The sequence below is a fragment of the Halichoeres trimaculatus genome, unplaced genomic scaffold (assembly GCF_033239565.1).
Source record: "Halichoeres trimaculatus isolate MK-OKI-2021-1 unplaced genomic scaffold, fHalTri1.1 fHalTri1_scaffold_1, whole genome shotgun sequence".
Lineage (NCBI taxonomy): Eukaryota > Metazoa > Chordata > Actinopteri > Labriformes > Labridae > Halichoeres > Halichoeres trimaculatus.
The window spans coordinates 16179441-16196467 of record NW_027437179.1 but is presented as its reverse complement, the minus strand read 5'-3'; the positions used below and the strand labels follow the sequence as shown (position 1 = coordinate 16196467).

At 42.5% G+C, this 17027-nt stretch overlaps 2 protein-coding genes across 6 annotated transcripts in view; both read left to right on the top strand.

The window, feature by feature from the left end:
- The window catches only part of sulf2a (sulfatase 2a), a 56391-nt gene extending 41761 nt beyond the window's left edge, over nucleotides 1-14630 (top strand). For 3 of the 4 annotated variants that reach the window (XM_074671901.1, XM_074671882.1, XM_074671892.1), the window contains 20 exons: nucleotides 2812-3066; nucleotides 3948-4187; nucleotides 4278-4429; nucleotides 6832-7001; nucleotides 8477-8627; nucleotides 8930-9105; nucleotides 9205-9333; nucleotides 9668-9724; nucleotides 9853-9982; nucleotides 10188-10395; nucleotides 10700-10952; nucleotides 11054-11150; nucleotides 11235-11329; nucleotides 11408-11467; nucleotides 11552-11718; nucleotides 11862-12004; nucleotides 12172-12280; nucleotides 12364-12397; nucleotides 12859-12912; nucleotides 13284-14630. In XM_074671901.1, the coding sequence (XP_074528002.1) occupies nucleotides 2871-3066; nucleotides 3948-4187; nucleotides 4278-4429; nucleotides 6832-7001; nucleotides 8477-8627; nucleotides 8930-9105; nucleotides 9205-9333; nucleotides 9668-9724; nucleotides 9853-9982; nucleotides 10188-10395; nucleotides 10700-10952; nucleotides 11054-11150; nucleotides 11235-11329; nucleotides 11408-11467; nucleotides 11552-11718; nucleotides 11862-12004; nucleotides 12172-12280; nucleotides 12364-12397; nucleotides 12859-12912; nucleotides 13284-13314 (2652 nt within the window). In that variant the 5' untranslated portion in view covers nucleotides 2812-2870 and the 3' untranslated portion in view covers nucleotides 13315-14630. The remainder of the gene's footprint in view (nucleotides 1-2811; nucleotides 3067-3947; nucleotides 4188-4277; nucleotides 4430-6831; nucleotides 7002-8476; nucleotides 8628-8929; nucleotides 9106-9204; nucleotides 9334-9667; nucleotides 9725-9852; nucleotides 9983-10187; nucleotides 10396-10699; nucleotides 10953-11053; nucleotides 11151-11234; nucleotides 11330-11407; nucleotides 11468-11551; nucleotides 11719-11861; nucleotides 12005-12171; nucleotides 12281-12363; nucleotides 12398-12858; nucleotides 12913-13283) is intronic. The other variant, XM_074671910.1, reaches the window with a different exon arrangement.
- A 666-nt stretch (nucleotides 14631-15296) lies between these two features.
- arhgap46a (Rho GTPase activating protein 46a) overlaps nucleotides 15297-17027 on the top strand; it is a 34059-nt gene continuing 32328 nt past the window's right edge. For both annotated transcript variants that reach the window (XM_074669906.1, XM_074669914.1), the window contains exon 1: nucleotides 15297-15457. In XM_074669906.1, coding sequence (XP_074526007.1) covers nucleotides 15444-15457 — 14 coding nt within the window. In that variant the 5' untranslated portion in view covers nucleotides 15297-15443. The remainder of the gene's footprint in view (nucleotides 15458-17027) is intronic.

The window sequence follows — 17027 nt, the reverse complement described above, 5'->3', positions numbered from 1 at the left end:
TCAGTACAGGGAAACAGATTTTATCATCTCTTCCAGTGACTCTTTATGATATTTCACATTTTATTTTTGCAAGTATCACCCTGTCTTTGATCAATTTTTAAGCTGTTTGTTTGCAATATGTTGAGTCATCTCTGCATTTGTTCCTCCTCTTCCTCATATTGTTAAGGAGAAGTAACACTCCCATCAGAGAATCGGAGAGGAGAGCTGGTGTGCTGTTGTTGTTGTTGTTGTTGTTGTTTTGTCTTTAAAGAGGGAGCTCCTCTTTGTGGACTCTCAAACCCTCTCCTGTTTGACAGTGGAGCATCACTGTGGGCACACTGAAGCTGAAGACCGTAAACTAATGATTAATCATGAGTTATTTTGAGCTTATTATTATGGTCACTGTCTGTGTCTGCTAGAGGCATGTCATTTTGCCACTGTTTATTATCTTGATACATTTGGGTATTTTGCCAATAAAATATTTTATTATATTTTTCATCCCTCAAGAATTTGCAAAAAGCCTAACAAGTGTTTGTCAAAGTCTCTAATAGTACATGTGTCAGATGTAATCAATGATATTCATAAACAAAAGCGGGCTTTTTTTAGTCAAAACCGAGTCTTTCTAGAAAATATAGAACAAAAACGTTGAAATGACCATAACAAGGATTAAGATCAAACAGTGCAGGGAGTTTAAAGTAGCCAACAGGATTTACTTACATCCCTTTAGGACCTAGACAAGCTCTAGTACAGGGATGGCCAACCTGTGGCTCGAGAGCCGCATGTGGCTCTTTACCTTTTAGTGTCCGGCTCTTTGATCCATTCCTAAAAAGTATATATATATATATATATATATATATATATATATATATATATATATATATATATATATATATATATATATATATATATATATAGTTATGAGTAGTGGTGTGCTGATCAATCTTAAATATTGATATATTGATGCCTAGATTGGGATTAGTATTGATCAATACTTTGGTGATGTGATTAATACTAAAGTTTCGGTTTCTCTTCTCTACATGTACTTCTCTCAACCCCTTGTGCCCATAGCTATCTACCAAGATAGATAGATAGATAGATAGATAGATAGATAGATAGATAGATAGATAGATAGATAGATAGATAGATAGATAGATAGATAGATAGATAGATAGATAGATGGAAATGTTCTGCTTTTCATTTAATATCATTTCGTTTATGTGTGAGAGGAAGTGTGTTTGTAAGACCACGCGTGTGATGTGGCTCTTTGTAGTACCACGGTAATCTTTGTGGCTCTGGGTCTCTGACTGGTTGGCCACCCCTGCTCTAGTACCTGAGCTGATCACTGACTCCTGGTGTTTTTTATAGTCTGATATTCTGCGTCTGGAGGTTAAATCACAGATGGTGGGACACGTTCGTCTTGTCTTGCTGTCTTCGACGGTGACTGCTTAGGGAGAAGTCGTCAGAATGGCATCTTTTGAGCAACATCCATCTTTTCAGAGCTAAATCTCCACACAAGGGGGACTGGTCCACGTCAGGAAATGAAATCTATCAAAGTGGATTTTGAGGCTGGTGGTGTTTTTGTTTTGTCTTCCGATTCCTGTTTGTTCTCCTATTTTTAACTTCGGCCATGCCTGCAGCTGTGGTAGCTTAGCTCGCTGTAATGTGTGAACGCTGCATGTGTTGTCTGTGCACCGATGCAGAAGTCTGTCCTACCAGCTTGATTATATTCAGTGAATGTGTGTGGACTTGAGGCCTGTTTGGATTGATTTGAAAAATAAGTGATGAACTTAAGACTGACAATTTTCAGATCAATAAAAAGCATCTAAGATATTATCCTGGACAAGATTGTAAAAAAGTCCAGTTCTTACCTTTAACATTGAGGGAAAAATTAGAGTGTGTGTGAGTTATTTTGAAAATTACACTCTCAGAACTCGATGTAAAGACGGGTTTGGCATGTGTTGTACACTCAGATATCAAAGGCAGAAAACTGATACTTCTTTGACATCTTCACAAGTAAAAACGCTGTGCATTAAATTCCTTCATTTTCTGAGTGTTTTACATTGCTCTAACTGTAGTGAGTGCAGATAGCAGTAAAGTCCATATAGGTACAGCAGATTTGGTTTTGTAGGAAATCATAAAACCAACAGTTGTGGTCATAAACTCAAGAAGAAACTGTTAATGAGTTTTTAGAGGGCTGATGCGGCGTCAGTCCTTGTGGTGCAGTTAATACACACTTGATTAATTGTTATGTTTCTTTTTTACGAGGAGGGCAGGATTTTTATGCTTCCTGAACCTGTAGAGGCGGTTCACCTGTGCTCTGCTTTCATTTTTGCAGGCTGCCATTGTTCTCTCACATTGGATGTGGCGTCTTTGGTTTTATTTCCAGTCTTTGTGTTTTCTGGACCTGATAGATGAAATCAAGCCAGCCTCTCGTGTTGTCACTCACTCATTGACCCCTGTTTTAATTTCACTCCTCTCATCATCTCCTCTCTCCCTCTCCTTCACCTCTGCCCCTCAAACCACCCCCACCCCACATCTCTCACCCTCTCGGGGGGGGTCGAGTCCTGAGCTGGCCCGGGGCCCAGGCCCATTAGCCCCAGCCTGGCAGCCATGTGCTCATCACCAGAGATCATTACACCCAGCAATGACACCACTCTAATGCATCATTAATGATTGATTAACGAGCTGAGCTCAGCCCAAACGGGTGCAGTTGTATGGAAGAGCACCCTGTAATGGCTGTGCAAAACTCGCATCTGTTTTTTTTCACCATGTTGTGTGTGCATGTGTGTACACCTGGTTCTTATCGGTCTCCCTTTGTGTCCTGTTTCCAAGGTTGAGTGAGGGAGCTGCACACCCAGGACGGACTAAAGGGGTGACTGCAGGGTGGCGTGATGGCGAGGTGGGGGCTCTCCACGACTCCCCTTCTTCCTCTCCTTCTCGTTTTGGGGGGAATCCTCACTGTGGCTCAGGGCTCTGGCTACCTCTCTGGATATCGCCAGAGGTCTCGCCTGCAGAGGGACCGCCACGTCCGCAACATCCGACCCAACATCATCCTCATCCTTACGGATGATCAGGACATAGAGCTGGGTAAGACATTTCCCTCCTCTAATCCTTTCCTCTGTGTGTGTGTGTGTGTGTGTGTGTGTGTGTGTGTGTGTGTGTGTGTGTGTGTGTGTGTGTGTGTGTGTGTGTGTGTGTGTGTGTGTGTGTGTGTGTGTGTGTGTGTGTGTGTGTGTGTTCACTGTTTGTTTGTGCATCTGGCTCTCTGTTTGCTCTGTGTCCATGTCCCATGGGTATGAGTATTCTTTCTGTGCGTATCCAAAAGCATCAGCAAGGGAAAGTCAGCCTAATGCTTCCTCCTGGCACCAGAACAACTGGCTCACTCAGAGTCATGTGCCCCCACTGCCAACCCCTCCATTGCTGGCATGAAGTGAGGGCGGCCTATGGCTTCCATTGTCTGAGTGCCAAACCCTGGCCATCTCCCTTCCCGCTTAAGTCCTTTAGCGGCGTATTGGACTGGAGTGGCTGCATAATGGCCTCGGTGACACCCTTTGTCCTCCTGTGATCGCTGGTGAGAGGACTCCCATTGAAAAGCAGGAATTTATGGTCAAGCATCTGTTTTCCCAAACAATCACCATCAGCTTGAAAAGCTTTTAGTACACAGGAATCCAAATGAGTCACACTTTACTGAAAAGATTTGTTCCCTCATTTTATTTCCACCCTTCTCCTCCTTGTCAGTGTGTGCAAAGTTTGTACTTTTACCCCTAATGCCGATTTTATATTTTCCCCTCGGTTCACCTAAATATCTTATGCGTGTGTGTTTTTTTTCTCACTCCATCTGTTTTATGTCCCTCTGTGGCCCTTTCATTTCCATCCTGTCCTTGGCCTTTGAATCTCCTCTCACCTCTCCTCCTCCTCCTCCCTGCGTCGCTCCTCCCTTCTCTCATTCTTGCTCTGCCTTCTCCCAGGCTCAATGCAGGCTATGAACAAAACCCGGCACATCATGGAGAAAGGCGGCACACATTTCTCCAACGCCTTCTCCACTACACCCATGTGCTGCCCCTCACGCTCCTCCATCCTGACGGGGAAGTACGTGCACAACCACCACACCTACACGAACAACGAGAACTGCTCCTCACCTTCCTGGCAGGCCCACCATGAGCCACACACCTTTGCAGTTCATCTGAACAACTCGGGCTACAGGACAGGTGTAGTATAGTAAATCCAAGCAGGTTAACCTGTGCCAAAATGACATATTGCTCTTACATAAACACGCTGCTCCTCTTTTCCTCTCCCAGCTTTCTTCGGGAAGTATCTGAATGAGTATAACGGCTCGTATGTGCCCCCTGGCTGGAGGGAATGGGTAGCACTGGTTAAGAATTCACGGTTCTACAACTACACTCTCTGCAGGAACGGAGCACGAGAAAAGCACAGCGGAGACTACCAAAAGGTATTTTACAGACCATTAGAGAGATGTCACCCCTGCTTTCACTGAGTGACTACATGGAAGTGAAAAAGGATGTACAAAACGGAGGGATTTTTAGCTTTTGAAATTAAAAAATGGGCTGTTTTCCAAACTGCCTTCTACACTTTTAGTGCCCACTATTTTTGCCCAAATTCAGTATGTAGAAGGCAGTATGCGAAAACTTGCAAAATCTGCAGTATGCCAAAAATTCCCAGATGTCCTACTGATCCAGGAAATGTTCTCAGTATGCAACGGACCAGTCTACCTGGCAAACTGTTTTCCACAATGCACGGAGCGAACACTGTTTGTCTATGCAGGTGGCAGGTTTTAGTGAATTACTGCCATCTACTGGAATGAGTAAGCATTATAACTACAATACAACAACACTAATGTTAGACCAGGGGTGGCCAACCAATCAGAGACCAAAAGCCACAGAAATTACCAATTACCAACAAAGAGCCACACGTGGTCTCACAAACGCACTTCCTGTCACACAAAAACGGAATGACATAAGATAAAAATCAATACATTTTCAATTTTCAAATCGAGATTTATTGTTTGTAAGTGTGTTTAAATTCGAACTTGAAGCCATGTCGGAGACAAATTTCTGTTTTTACTGTAGAAGAGACAAAGTTCTATCTATCTATCTATCTATCTATCTATCTATCTATCTATCTATCTATCTATCTATCTATCTATCTATCTATCTATCTATCTATCTATCTATCTATCTATCTATTGATTTATCCATCTTTTTATCCATCTTTTTATCCATCTATTCAATCTATGAACACATAAGTGATCGAGAGGAAAACATATAGAGAAGAGAAACTGAAACTTAAGTATCAGTCTCATTACCCAAGTATTGATCAATACAGATCCCAATGTTGGCATCAATACGTCAATATTTAAGATTGATCAGCACCACTACTCAAAACAATATACATATAAGTATTTTTTAATGAATGGATCAAAGAGCCGTACACGGAAAGGCAAAGAGCCACGTGCGGTTCCCGAGCCACAGGTTGGCCACCCCTGTGTTAGACGGTCCGTGAGATGAAGTGAAGTGATGCGCAAGGAACACAAATAAATCTTGTCACTTCCAGTCGTAAAAGATGTATTTACTTCTGCAAATTCATTAAAGCCAATATAAACCACTAAATTACTTTTTAAACCATATGTGTATTGTAAAGAAGTGTTTTTTCCATCAGCTATAAAAATAAAATCCCTTTTAAATTTATTGTTAGTAAATGATAAAACCTTTGTTGTAAGATTAGAAATCAAGTATGATGATTCTGTGTGATATGATTAACAAAATAACCAAAATGCCAAGATCTGCCCATAGATTTTGTACATTAATAAAGGCAAAAAAAAAACATCACCTGTAGCTTCGCTTCCAAAACCAGAAACCAAAGTAGTATTCTACAAAACACACCAACTGAACATTTGTACTACATACTACATGCAAAAGCAGTAAGTAATATGTAGTGCCTACTACATACTACATGCACATGTAGTATGTAGTAGGCAGTTTGGAAAACAGCAATGAATTCTTCAGTTCGAATACTCTGCTGATTCAAGCTGATGCTATTTATTGAAAGTTATTCTTGATATTAGTCCAAAAGCAATGTAAGGGGAGTTGCTTTAAAAAAAAGTCAAGGTTTAACGTAAGCTGCGTTTCCACCAAGTAGACCAGTTCGGTTCGTCTCGTTATGGCGTGCAATTTGTGGCGTTTCCACTGACTTATCCTGGGACAGATACCCAAATAACCGAGATGAGCCGTCCCACTTTTTGGGACCCTTTCGTCTGAACCAATCCACTCTCAAAAGGTGGAGCTACACGCAGACCGTTGATTGGTCAAAAGAATCGTCACTTACCTCACAACAGCGGCTATATTTCTCCTGGCGGTACACAGACTTCTCTGAAACAAAGCTCGATTGAACTTTGTAAAGAGCTACATGACAATCACAGAGAGGACGAAATGCTGCATGTCTTCCATCTGTGCTCTTTGTTTACTGTGTTGCATTTTTCTTCTTCGTTGGATTTATTAGCGGGGTACACTGTGTTGCGGTGCTACAGCGTCACGCTATTATTTAACAACTGCGGCTTTCAGCATCTGGCTTACACGCCGTCTACCATTAGAGGGCACAGTTTGCAGTAGAAGCCCAAATGGTATCAGGCTTAACTGTACTAAACCGTGCCAAACTGTACTGAACCGAACCGGACTGCTTGGTAGAAACGCAGCTATAGTTCAACCATCAGGCATTAAAATCCCTTTTTTATCTCTAACCAGGTCAGTAATATTCTCCCCACCTGTTCGTGAAACTGACAGCTATGACACCTGCTATTTCACTTCATCACTCACTGAGTATCTGCTGGCTCCACAGGACTACCTGACAGACATCATCACCAACGACAGCATCAACTACTTCCGTATGTCAAAGAAGATGTACCCTCACCGTCCTGTCATGATGGTCCTCAGCCATGTTGCTCCACATGGTCCAGAGGACTCTGCCCCCCAGTACAGCTCTGCCTTCCCCAACGCATCACAGCACATGTAAGGAGCTGAGGGCCACCAGGCTGCACAAACCTACCATAGGATTAACAAAGCAGTGACACCTTGGATGGATCAAGGTTTTGGGACGTTCTGTGACAACAGACAGTTTGAATATGTCTCACCTTTCACATTTAGTATAAACAGAGTTGATCCTCATCTCTTTGCTCACATGTGAGACATCATCACACTCATATTCCCTTTCATTTGACCTAGAATGACACAAATTTATAATCTTAGCTGGATCTTATCTTTCACTGCCTGCAGTCAGCTCTTGGCAGCTGAGCATTACCGTGCAGAGTCAGTGTGTTTCACTCTAGTTTTTTTCCACGTTTTGTTCACGTTACTGTTACCACGGTGATGAATCCTAGTGATTTGTGCCATTTTGTGAGTCACAATCAAAAAAGGGAGGTATAAATCGTGCATGTTTAATGGATAGATAAAGATTTTGGTGCATGTGAAAACACACATTCACAACATCTCACCCTTTGTCTTTCTGACCTGCCATGCCTCTCAGTGGCTGACTGGTGCTGCCGGCTAATGGTAGACCAGCTATTGGCCTCCAGAGACTGATCCAAGGAAAGTAATGAGACTGCAGTTACTGCCCCCTCCCTTCAGCCCCCTCACTCCACTCTCCTTCCCCTTTTAATCCCCTCAGCATCATTAACCTGTGCCACGCAGGCTTTATACAGAGAATATTCTCAAAATTTAGCCCCAGTGTCTTTGTACAAACTTTTAATTGCTCTTTCTCCATATATTTGCTCTCCCACGGGTGAAGTTTTGAGAGCGCTTCTCCAGCTATTTTTCTCACTCCATCTCCCTCTGCCCTTATCAACCACATAAAGAGAGAGAGGCTGTAAAAGTCCTGCCCTCCTCTGGTGTTAACTTCTTTTTCACCTTGGCACCTTGCAGACTCTCCTCCACTCTGTATTAGGCTGCAAGACATTAGCCTCCTTTAAAAGTCGCATCGATCAGCTCCAAATGTTAAATATATTTTCTTTTTTTGTTTCCATTAGCTGTTTAGCAGTATTTACGCTCAAATAATTAAAGTTCCATATGCCTGGCAGTTAATTATTGATCAAACTGTGCTCACTGCGTACAGGCCTATTGATTGCACTGCTTTGCGTTTTCCATTGTTTATTTAAGCTGAACTTTAGCAAAGTATAAATACTTTTCTTGCTGCTTTGCAAAGAAAAGAAAAGGTGACATCAGCAGACACAGGCAGAGAATATTGCAACTAGCACTTGCACTCTTGAAGAATTACTATAATCTAGTTTTCTGCCATGGAAAATGAAAATCAAATAGATACAAATAGATAATCGATAATCAGATAGATTAAGGACTAACATGTTGTGACTGGATGAAAAAAGTCAAATGAGTCCAGAGTCTGTTGCTCCTAGTTTTACAAGGCGAAAACAGAAGTGTCCAGTTTTTTCTTGTTCAGTTTCTTTTATTTTTCTGTCCTCTTTTTGTACCAGAACCCCCAGCTACAACTACGCTCCCAACCTTGACAAACACTGGATCCTGCGCTACACAGGCGCCATGAAGCCAGTCCACATGCAGTTCACCAACATGCTGCAGCGCCGGAGGATGCAAACCCTGCTCTCTGTGGATGACAGTGTGGAGAAGGTACGCAGGCACAGAGCCAGGTGGACATATTCTCAAGAAGAAATATGCCTCGAAACACACACACACACACACACACTCCCTTGCACAGGCACACATTCAAACACACACTTTTCATCTGACAGTCTCAGGTCCTGGGAGATGTGTGCTTGTTCTGACTGGGACTCTATAATGTATTCACTGACACACTTGGTGAATCGTTCAATTGCTTTTCCTTGAAGCTGACACAGGAGACCTGAGCTTTCAAGCATAGAGTGTAACTTTCACACTCTGTGAGTGCTTAATGAATTATGTCCTTCTTGAAGGTGTACAACATGTTGTTGGAGACAGGGGAACTGGACAACACCTACATCATCTACACCTCAGACCACGGGTACCACATCGGACAGTTTGGTCTGGTGAAGGGCAAATCGATGCCTTATGAGTTTGATATCCGGGTTCCCTTCTACGTAAGAGGACCGCATGTGGAGCAAGGTGCAAAGTAAGTGTAACTGTTCTTTTTAAGTCATAAGGCAGGGGTTTGTTTCTGTATTATGCCGTGTATGGGAAATTAATGCCTCTTCTTCATGCTTCCCTGCAGTAATCCTCACATTGTTTTAAATGTCGACTTGGCGCCCACACTGCTGGACATGGCTGGTGTTGATATCCCTGCAGAAATGGATGGCAAGTCAATCCTCAAGCTGCTGGACACAGACAGGCCAGTCAATAGGTACACACACATTCACCAACGACTCTGCTCATTTCTCTTTTTATTCAGCAGACACTGAAAGAAATCATTAAAATGTAGCAGAATCGATGTTGATTGAAAATGAACCAGCCTGTCCTTTTGTGCTGTTTGACGGCAAAAAGACTTCTTTAAAGGGACATCATGATGTATTATCTGATATCTGTTCTTGGTGTTCTTTGAGTCAGAAAATCTTGGGCCAATCATTAAAACCATGCTGTTCTTTTTACAAGGCTGACATTCAAGGGCGCCTACCTGTTCAGTGTTCATATCTCAGTGTGTCCTGACAAGATGGTTGGTTTTCTTTGCTTATTCCTAGGTTCCAGTTAAACAGAAAGGCCAAGACCTGGAGAGATTCTTTCTTGGTGGAAAGAGGGTATGTTGAAATGTTTGACCTTTTGTGAGAAATGTTCTCTTTCCAGAGATTTTCTCCTTGTGACATACTGTATGTCTCTTTGTCTCTGGTTGGTTAAAATAACTGCATTTGTTTTTTTGGTCTTTCAGGAAGCCTCCACACAAGAGAGCTGATGGGAAGGAAGTAGCCCAGGAGGAGAATTTCCTGCCAAAGTACCAGCGAGTGAAGGACCTGTGCCAGAAGGAAGAGTACCAGACTTCCTGCCAGCAGCCAGGACAGGTACACGACCACACTGTCCTTAAAACATCAAAATTAGGTCTTGATATGAAGAGTTAGCCTTTAAATCACATGGTATTGGTCATGAATTTTTCCCCAATATAACTTCTAAACTGTTGTTTTAATCATGTTTTGTACTGTAATAGTTATTTTTCTGTAGTATGAAGTCGAAACAGATACCACGAAATGTGCCTTTACCTTGTTTCAGAAGTGGCAGTGTGTGGAGGACCCTACTGGCAAGCTGAGGCTGTATAAGTGCAAGGGCATGGCCAGTCTCTATGCCCCACGTATGCAGGCTCTGATGGCCAGAGGTGCCTCTCTGCTGTCCCCCACTTTGAACTCTGCTGCCTGTAACTGCGCTGATGTGGGCTTCAAAACACCCGTCATGAAGCGGAAGAAACTCCTCACGAAAAAGAGTTAGTTGCTGCTGTCACACACACTCAAACACACGTTAAACTTTGAAATGTCCTTTCTTTGGCCGATAAAGTCATACAAAAGAGGAACATTATTCTCAAACTAAAATAAGCAGCTCCTGAAATATTCATGAGGTGAAAAACATGTGTCTGTGCTGCCATCAAGTGGTGAATTAGATAAATGCACCCTGTATTATAGGGTATTGGGGAAAAAAATTAAAACATTCATAGAAATGATACCAGTCTTACTGTTAGTTTTTTTAAATTAATAATTTAATTTAAGTCCCCTCTGTTTCTTCTCATTCAGAGATTAAATCCAGTAAAGCTGTCTCAAGAAAGCGCTGGGCCCGCTCTGTGTCCTTTGAGATGGATGGAGACCTGTATGCAGTAGACCTGGAGGAGGGTTACCAGCCCCTGGGCTCCAGGAACAGCAGTGGAGCCGGTCTCAGTACTGGAGCTGAAGAAGAGGACACTGAGGAATTCAGTGGGATGGGGGTCACAGCCAAACCCACAACCTACAGTAAACTCACACCACCAGCTGCTCTGAAAGTCACCTACAGGTTTGTCTAATGCTCATTAATTACACAAAAACAACTTTAGTTAATGATTGTGTTTGTATATTACAGATTAAAGGTGGTTTGTGCATTTTTTCACCCTGTAGATGTTCGATCCTCATGAACGACACAGTGAAATGTGATGGAGGCTTATACAAGTCTCTTCAAGCCTGGAAAGACCACAAACTTCACATTGAGCATGAGGTACTGCTATACTCTGTCTCCAGAAAACCCTTTTTCTCTGGTTCACACTTCATCAAGTTTGCATGTCTGGTCCTCTTTGCTTAGATTGAAACCTTGCAAACCAAAATCAAGAACCTGCGGGAAGTCAAAGGTCACCTGAAGAAGGTGCGACCAGAGGAATGTCAGTGCGACACCCCCAGGTGAGAATGTGTTGAGACCCCACTGTTAGCGACACAGTGATCCTGTTACATATGTGACAACTGCTTTTGTCTTTACAGCTACCTGCTCAAGAACAAGGAGATGTTCAGGCTTAACGCAGGGCGTATGCATTCAGTCAGGTAAACACTCAAAGTGTTTGACTAAAAACAAATATTATCATCTATCTCTTGTAGTCTCACTGTGTTTTCATTGGTTGTTATCAGAATGCCCTCAAAGCAGAAGAGTCAGTGGTTGCAGAAGGAGCAGAAGCGCAGAAAGAAGTTACGGAAGTTCCTCAAGAGGCTCCAGAACAATGACACTTGTAGCATGCCCGGCCTCACATGCTTCACCCATGACAACCATCATTGGCAGACAGCCCCCTTCTGGACAAGTGAGGAATAACATCAGAGAGCATTGAAAAAAAAAAAAATGAAATCTCTTTGTTAAATTTCAAAATGTTTCCAAAGGTGTGGTTAAAAACAACTTTTTATAACACAGTTGTGTTGTCTCCACTCTTACCCCTCCCTTCCTCAGTGGGTCCATTCTGTGCGTGCACCAGTGCCAACAACAACACTTACTGGTGCCTACGGACCATCAATGACACACACAACTTCCTGTTCTGTGAATTTGCTACCGGTTTCCTGGAGTATTTTGACCTCAACACTGACCCGTACCAGGTATTTGAGTGGTAAACACAGCAGATATAACTCACAGATACAATGACCTCACTGCATGATTCATGGCATATCTACACGAGCACAACGGTAGAGATTTTCCTGTTTTCCAGAGATTTTCCAGAGCTTCCCAAGCTTTCACTGACATGTTGTCTTTATTGTTCCTGTAGCTGATAAATGCTGTCAGCACCCTCGACCGCAACGCTCTGAATTCAATGCATCAACAGCTCATGGAGTTACGAGGCTGTAAGGGACACAAGCAGTGCAACCCAGAGAAGGGTCTGTAAAACATTTTCAAGGCTAACATGATTAATGACAGTGGAGCCTGCAATGCATCTAACGTTACCTTTGCTTCCTTTCAGGAGGAAAAGAGCGAAACTACTTCAGTGAATACAGGTATTTTCTCCTTCCCTGTACAGCACAAATGATTACTTTTACAAACTCTGCAGATGGAATTCATGTTAAACTCTGAACTCTTGGAAGTTGAAGGCTCCCAAGGGTGTCTTTGGCTATGTTTCTTCTCATTGCAAGTCATCTGCACAGTCAAGGGAATAAAATGTTGTGAAGTTGTGCTGAAAATGAACCTCTACAAATTGTCCTGGTTCCTTATTGCTGCAATCAAGGTCCTCTCATCACGGGGAAGCAGAAGCCAAAGAGGGCATAAACATAAGCCTGCTTTGCAGCTTCCGCTATTCCCCTTTGTAATGAAGCCTAATAGCTTGTCTCTGTTGTGTGTGTGTGTGTGTGTGGGTGTATGTGTGTGTGCGCGTGCATGTTATGTATGTGTGTTTTTATAACTGTTGTCTCCATGCACGTGCATTTGCCCTGCACGTGAATACGTGCTGTGCATGCTTCAGGCCAGTTCACCGTCGAAAGAGGCCAAAAGTGAAGAAGCCTTCCTCCAAATCGCTGTGAGTTTGTCATAATCCATCTGTTCCCTGTAGTCAGCCAAGCTCCCATCCTTTCCCCATCCAGAGTTTTTCAGCTTGGTCATGTGACCAAGCAGCATGCTTACCTCTCCTCGATTCATAATAATACTGTACTCACACACTTACAGTAAATCTCACATACCTGCATTGCCAAGCTGCACCATCCTCCTCCCTGATCACTCGCTCAGTCAAGTTCAATGAAGCAATGCAGTTCAGACATTTTGTCCATCTGTTGTTTTTGAGTCCTGTCACTTTTACTTTCCTGAGTAGGAACAGAGCAGAGCTGGAGCCATGGTTTCCAGTGAATGCCTCTGAAGGAACACTGAACTGACATTATTTGTTTCCTCACGCAGAGGGCAGATTTGGGAAGGTTGGGTAGGTTAACCACCTGCATCCTCCGGCCTGGCATATGGTCCCTCTCCAGCTAAGGAGCTAAGGAAGGAGAAGAGGGAGTGAATGCATCTATGAGGACCTTAACTACACTCCGATGGACCGTAACCTGAGACACTTCTTTACTCAAATCTAGATTTGATTTCCTGAGACCACTGCTCTGTAACTGTCATTCAAAAGAAAGAAAAGCCGACGAGGGGGAGGAGAACGCGGTCAGGACTGTTTAACTGCCGCTTCAACCTTCACAAACATTTCATCCTCATTTCAAACCTCTGCAGGTGAAACCTGCCAGGACAATAACCGCCAACAGGATGCTGCACATCAAGTGGGACCACATTCCATTGTTTCTAATAATGTACATAGTATATCAGCTTTAACCTCTTTCATATCACCATGGGTCGAGGTGGGAACATGAACTGTTGCGTCCACTCCTGCTGCTACACAAAGATGTCATGGCCCTGTGATGTCTCTGTGGCATAAGCTGACTTACGTACAAAGGCATATTTTCTTTCTCTGCACCAATGTGTCTGCACATGGAAACAGTACGGACTAAAAAGGCAAATGACAACAAACTCTTCACTGTTATCTTTTGTTTATTAGTTGATTTTAAAGCCGATGAATGTCCCTCATTAAGAGTCATCTTCCTGAAAGCTGTGAGATGTGAGTTGACTACAGACTGCCTGCCTTCTTCCAGTCTCCTCTGCTGTCAGTCACACTTGAACAGGACTACACTCGTTTCTATCTCACAACGATACAATCAAAACCTCCTGAATCTTTGAGCGCTGGCAGAATGTGTCACCAGTGACTGGGATTTTACTTCTTTGTCTTGTCAGTACCACAGTGTAGAGGTACCAAATAGTCTGTTCAGCTTCCTATACATGGTGCTACAGGATAACAATACAAAAGTAAAATCTTGCTGTACAGTACAGTATGTATCTGAATGTATGTTGTGCAATTAATATAAATGTTTACAATATTTTTTATAATACAGAAGAAGCAGACCTCGTATGAAATGAGTCGACAGAGTGGACTTATGGGGAGAAACTGTAGCTCGAAAACTTGCATTGCCCGCTACTGTATGTTTGTCCTTTTCTTATTTACATCAGAAAAGCACTTAAAGGGTTCACTGTGATCATTACGCGCCATGAACTTTGAGTGATTATATTGTTAACTCCGTGCCAGAGGAACAACACAACAGTATAATAATTATTGATGTACATTTGTAAAATTCAGCTACCTGCCTTCATATGCTTCTTTGATTTTTTTAGCAAGTATTTCCATAGACCTGAGTGCTGATAGTAATTGTGAATAAAGTGTTGTTTGATCTTCAACCTGGTCTGCCTTTTTACTCTGAAGGTAGTTTTTCATGTTTCTGTCCAGCAGGTGTCTCTGTCTGCTTGTCTGCTTGTCTGCAGGCCTAAGATAGACTTGCATCTTTTCCTCTTAAAGGAGACTGCTGAGGTCCCCCACTCTTTGAAATGACAAAACTGTAAAATGAACGTTTCATGTTTTAACAGGATCTTCACACATAAATCCATTTAACAAAAAGTATTGTAAGCCAAACATAAGCCAACAGTTAAGAAAAAAAATATTTCTCAAAAGAGGAACATTAATAACTTTTTCATTGATAACTTTTTGCTACATGTAGTAAATTTGCTGTAAAAAAAAAACTGATAAACAAGTCAATGCTTCATTTATTTAGTTTCACAATGACTGAAAAGTTGGCAAACAATAGGAGTGGTGACAATATTTGAGCCATGTTTTTTCTGGACGCAACAATCTTTGTGATTGTTCTCGTCGCATGGGGGTCACTTTCTATCACTTCTTTTTACAAAGCAAAACTGATCCTAGAAATGTGTTTGGTTGTACCCATCCCATCCAGCCAGGGAGGAAGTGCAGCTCTGTTGGGCGGGGGAAGGGCGGGGGGTGAAGACTGGGCGACCCTCATCCCAACCTATGACTCACGTGCAGAGGCGGAGACTCCATATCGGATTCACCGCCGGAGGAGGACCGTCCCGTACTCACTCCACAGACTCTCTGTACGCTGAGAAAGTACACTTACAAACCCGACAACAGCGAAACACTGCTTCACCCTCTTACGTCTTCTTTACAATGTGAAGAAAATGGCCGGGACCAGGTGAGTTATGATCTAATTTTTATTTAAAGTTATGCAAACTAAAGTGGAGAGAGTTTGGACGCTCGCGCTCTGTTGGCTCGGTGTCCCCTCGCGCCCACAGCAGACAGTGAACAGCACGAGACAGTGTAGAGTAACTTTACTGAAACTTAACAGTGTTTCTGTGCAGTGTTAACAACAAGGTGGTGGATTACGTTGTTGAAAGTGTAGAATGTGGTTGGCACAATATGAAGCTTTGAAGGGCTCAGATAAGATTTTGTTTTAGTTTTGTAAGTAGCTTAACTCTACCATGACTTTTATTTACGGCACAAAGCTGTATCTGCTCAGTGCCAGCAATTTGCACTGGAGCCTAGTGACTTTAAAGGTGAAAAGTGAAGATTTATTTCATTTTGGTGTTTTTAGCCCAATGGTTTTCCATGGTCCCCTGTGTTTCTGAGCTAACCTGATTCCAGTCTTTACTGTGGGGAACAGGCTGGTGATAACCTCAGCAACAAATGCCCCAAAGCCCATTTGTTGCTGTAGTCTTTACTGGTTGCTGGTAACTGAGGTTGAGCAGTTCTGCTTTGATCCCCACATGTTGAATTTATACAGCATCAAGTGCAGATGTGTGTTTAAACTTTGTTTGGCTTTCATCGCTTCCTTGAGACAGATGGTTTACTTTAGTGCTCTCAGACTTATTTAAAGCTACTGAGATCTCGTCAAAAAATAAGCTGTTTTCTCCAACTGTTTTGGCAGGATGTCCTGCACATGCTTTCTAGTAGCTTGATGTGACTTCATGAAAGCAAAGCCCTGATGGCTTTTAATGCCTAGGGTTAAAGTTGTGGAAAACTTTGATGGTTTCCTCCACTGCAAAAACTGAAATCTTATCAAGTGTTTTTCTCTTATTTTCAGTAGAAAATGCCTTTTTAGACTTAATATCAGCCACAGTCACCTGACCAGTCCAGGAAAAAGTCTTATTTCAAGTCATTTAAAGACAAAAATGAGGTCTGAAATGCTTGTAACAAGTCAAAAAAATCTGCCAATGGATCAAGAAAAAAGTTACTTGTATTAAGACAATATTTTAGTTTTTAGCAAATTTTCTAGCAAATCTTTCTTGGTACATTGGCAGACAAGCAATTCAAACCTCATTTTTGTCTTTAAATAACTTGAATCAAGAAGTTTTTCTGGACTGACAAGTTGAATGTGGCTCATATTGAGTATAAAAAGACAATTTTGACTAATAATAAGACATAAACTCTTGTTAAGATTTCAGTTTTTGCAGTGTCCTCCTCCTCTTCCTCCTGTTTGGACCTCCAGTTGGATATTATGCTGTGGATTCTGCCTGACAGCCATGCTGCCCCGTCAGCTGTAATTGACACAGCCTGGAGCTGTTAGTTGTGTCACGCAATGCCAACCTGACTTCCGGGGTACAAAACTTTCCCCACCTGCCAGCTGGTGCTCATCTGATGACTGTGCCTGGTGTTGGTTTCTGCAGGCGTGCTAGCCCACTGCATCTCTATCTGCCCAGCGCTACATAGTGGACAGAGCAGGCAGGATGGTGCAACAGTTGTTGCTGCTTCCTGCTAAAACTTTA